Source organism: Mizuhopecten yessoensis, unplaced genomic scaffold (genome assembly GCF_002113885.1).
Source record: "Mizuhopecten yessoensis strain PY_sf001 unplaced genomic scaffold, ASM211388v2 hete_36131728, whole genome shotgun sequence".
Taxonomy (NCBI): Eukaryota; Metazoa; Mollusca; class Bivalvia; order Pectinida; family Pectinidae; genus Mizuhopecten; species Mizuhopecten yessoensis.
Window position 1 is genome coordinate 1 of NW_018484476.1, and position 3,270 is coordinate 3,270.

General features: G+C 38.4%; 1 protein-coding gene across 1 annotated transcript; it reads right to left on the minus strand.

The window, feature by feature from the left end:
• Positions 1 to 73: 73 nt before the first annotated feature.
• On the minus strand, positions 74 to 2,951 carry LOC110444485 (multidrug resistance-associated protein 7-like; the record flags this gene model as incomplete). Its single annotated transcript, XM_021488854.1, has 3 exons — positions 1,242 to 2,951; positions 660 to 887; positions 74 to 236 (listed from the first exon to the last, which is right to left on the minus strand). Coding segments are annotated over exons 1-3 (1,960 nt in total), but the record flags the coding sequence as incomplete, so codon positions are not given.
• Between the last annotated feature and the right edge of the window lie 319 nt (positions 2,952 to 3,270).

Sequence of the window (3,270 nt, forward strand, 5' to 3'; positions counted from 1 at the left end):
CCAGCCTATATCACGACACCATCTCCATGATAGTATAATAATTCAACTGTAGATAACAAACACTGTGCAGTACCCTCTGATGTTTTGTAGTAGGACCTCATGTCCATGTCAGTAAGGGCCACATATGCCTGGACACGTTTGAGGGACACCCAGGCCTCCATCAGACCATTGATCACCCAGGGGAAGGCATTCAGGGGGCTGATCAGCATCATGAACAGGGACAAACTTGTAAACACCTGTCAGGTCAAACAGAATCAAATGCACTACTCGTACATAACACAGAAATGTAATATATAATATACTCTACATTTGTTGTGTGATGCAAATATTATTTATGTAAATTTAAGTGAGATTTTTACACCTTTTCTGTTAAGCCATAGCTACCCTGATATATATTGATTTTCCAGTTCCAATTAACTCGATCTGTAGGCAAAACTTCTCAAATCATCTCAAATGAGCTCTTTTTAATACCAAGCTATATCTTGGTAATCTCTACATGATACTGAACTATACCCTTTTACAATAGTGTCATACAGTAGAATCAATATGATTTGAAGTTAAATCCTTCAATCAGACTCCATTGAGTCCTATACAGTATGTGACACCAATGCTCTGTTTGAACTTAAAACTGTAATGAAGTATACATGTTGGTAACCTACCCTGGCTGCTGTTAGGGTATTCCCCATCAGTGAGTAGGTTGTAAAGGTGAGTATAGAAATGAGAACCGGTGTGGTAGCCCAGAAGTAAACACACATTGCATCCAGGTACTTCCGTCCCTTCAGACTCTTCAGCTCAGCATTTCTCAGCCTCTGAATCTCTGAGCGGAAATGGTTTTCCCAGGTGTAGAACTTTATAATTCTCATTCCAAACAATACTTCATTCATCATCTGTACACGGAATAAATTTATCAGTTGCTTTGTATTGTTTACATCTGGTTATATTCAAAATTTATTTTTAAATACTTAATGTTTTCTGGATAAATTGTGTCCAACACAAAGAGTACTCTTTTTAAGATCATCATAATTTTAAATTCAATGATGCACTTCAGGTACAATGTAATATGCTGAACTGGCTGAACAGCTTTCTACATCCTGATGAATTAATTTATTCATACACTGACAAAGTTGTGGATAATGCATTTCAACTTTTGAACGGTAAAAGTTATGTCAAAACATAAGTTAATTAAATATGTACCACGAGATATCTAGGGTTTTCAAAGGCAAATGCTGACACAGACTTACCTTAACCCTGGCATCTTTCTGTTTCATCATATCCTTGCTCAGTTCTCCTATCTTGTTAGCAAGCCACCGGTTAATGGGGATGAGGAGGAGAGCAAACCCTAGCCCGGCAAGGAAAGCTATCCCCACTTGTAAGTAGAGGAGATACAAAGATACTCCAATCTGGAAAGGTAAACTCCACACAGCATGGAAACTGGGACAGAAATTTACCATTCTGTCTGTGTCTGTACTCATGAAGTTAACAATTTCACCCATGCTAAATTTTGAGATGGATACACTGCCCACAGACAAAGCTTTCCGGTAGATGGTTGTGATGATTGCACATCTCATTTTGAATCCAACATTTCGACAATGGTAATCAAACTGACTAGAGCATAGAGAACCAATGAGTGTGGACAACAGTAACCCACTTGCATACAAGTATCCATGTTGTTCTGGCTCCTCTTTGTTCTCTATATATGTCACTAGTAAGTTTAGTAGCATTGGCCCCGCAAAACCAACAGAGTCTGCCATCAGTTTTAAAATACCAAGAAGGTAGTATTCTAATCCAAATGCTTTATGTAAAGCTCTCAACATGGTTGGAGTTTGCTGGTGCGTGTGTCCAGTGTTTTGTCCTCCTGACCTGATATAGACATCTGGTGTTAATGGGGTGCCTTGACTGCTTTCCTCGTTATCATAAAGTGATGTCCCTTGCCTAGATGGTGAAAGAATTTTCAAAAACTTGTCCTCTAAGTCTTTAGTGTTGAGCTTATTAGGCAGTAGATAAAGATCAGATGCAGACCTTATTAATTGTTTGTACCCTTTAACCATCAGGGGTTGTACCCAGTGGAATGTAAGTTTTGACAGGAATGATGATCCATCCTCTGCAACAGTTACTGTTCTTTGAGGACTGGTGATAGACCCATAGCCAGTCGTTCCAGGGAACATTAGGTGCTCTGTTTCAGAAGGAGATATATTCAAACTATGGCGAAGATAACTGTCACTCATGAGCCTATCTCCAGTCGGTTTGAGGGTAAAGATGTATAACAGATGACAAAAGATAGTTACATAAACACAGTATTCCTCAGCTGAATTATGGAGTGGAGAGTTAGATAAATGCATTCTGATAACACTGTAGCAGTGAAGACAATCTGATACAAAAGTCAGAAGATAGAAAAGTACCACACACAGAGGGCCTCTGTATGTTTCCCAGTACATATGTTTCAGGTTGTAAGTGTAAATGCCGTGCAGTAACCAAGTGAGACTCACTAAACCCACATATACACAGTCTGCTATACTTGGCTCCACCTCTAGGATCATGAACATTCCCATCAGCTGAGCTACTGGTAATATCAAGAATAATGAAATAGTCACCAGTCTCAAAGTGATAAACCAGGGCATCCTCAATGTGGCGTTGGTGCTGGAGACTCTCCGATGTACTTGTGCTCCATGATATGTACTCACTATAGCCAGAAGTACATGAGCTGGTATGATCAGGGCTATTTTCTCAAAACACGGACCAAAATCGTCTTTTCTCCAAGCTGTAAAGTTTTCATTGTGGCCACACAATGAATTCCAAAAGGTGAAGGCCATTTTGAAGCCTATCAATTTTTGTTTTGCAGTGTGTTTATATTCAGGTTCAGATAAATCAGTTAATCAAGGTTGTAGCATCTTCTTCGTTTGTAATCTGTGGCATCCTGCTGTCATTCCAGCATCATCTATCTAACTGTATCAATACCTCTGCAAAAAAGAAGACAGAAAATAATTTCAGTCTCGAAAATTGGCAATGTCTACTGCTGAAGAAAATTCATTACAATATGGAATAGAACAGCTATCTATTATCAATTAGATATTAAGAAAAAATATCAAAAACCATTTATGCATCTATTTACAATGGCCTGCATTAGAAGTTTCTTAGGAGGGATCATATGCTATATTTATCTATCCTTATTATATAAGGTATAGTCCTTAGGTATCTGCCTTGAGATACTACATGCATGATACAATAAATGTTGTTACACCTCAAGTGAATTTCTAGCTATTTGATTGGTTG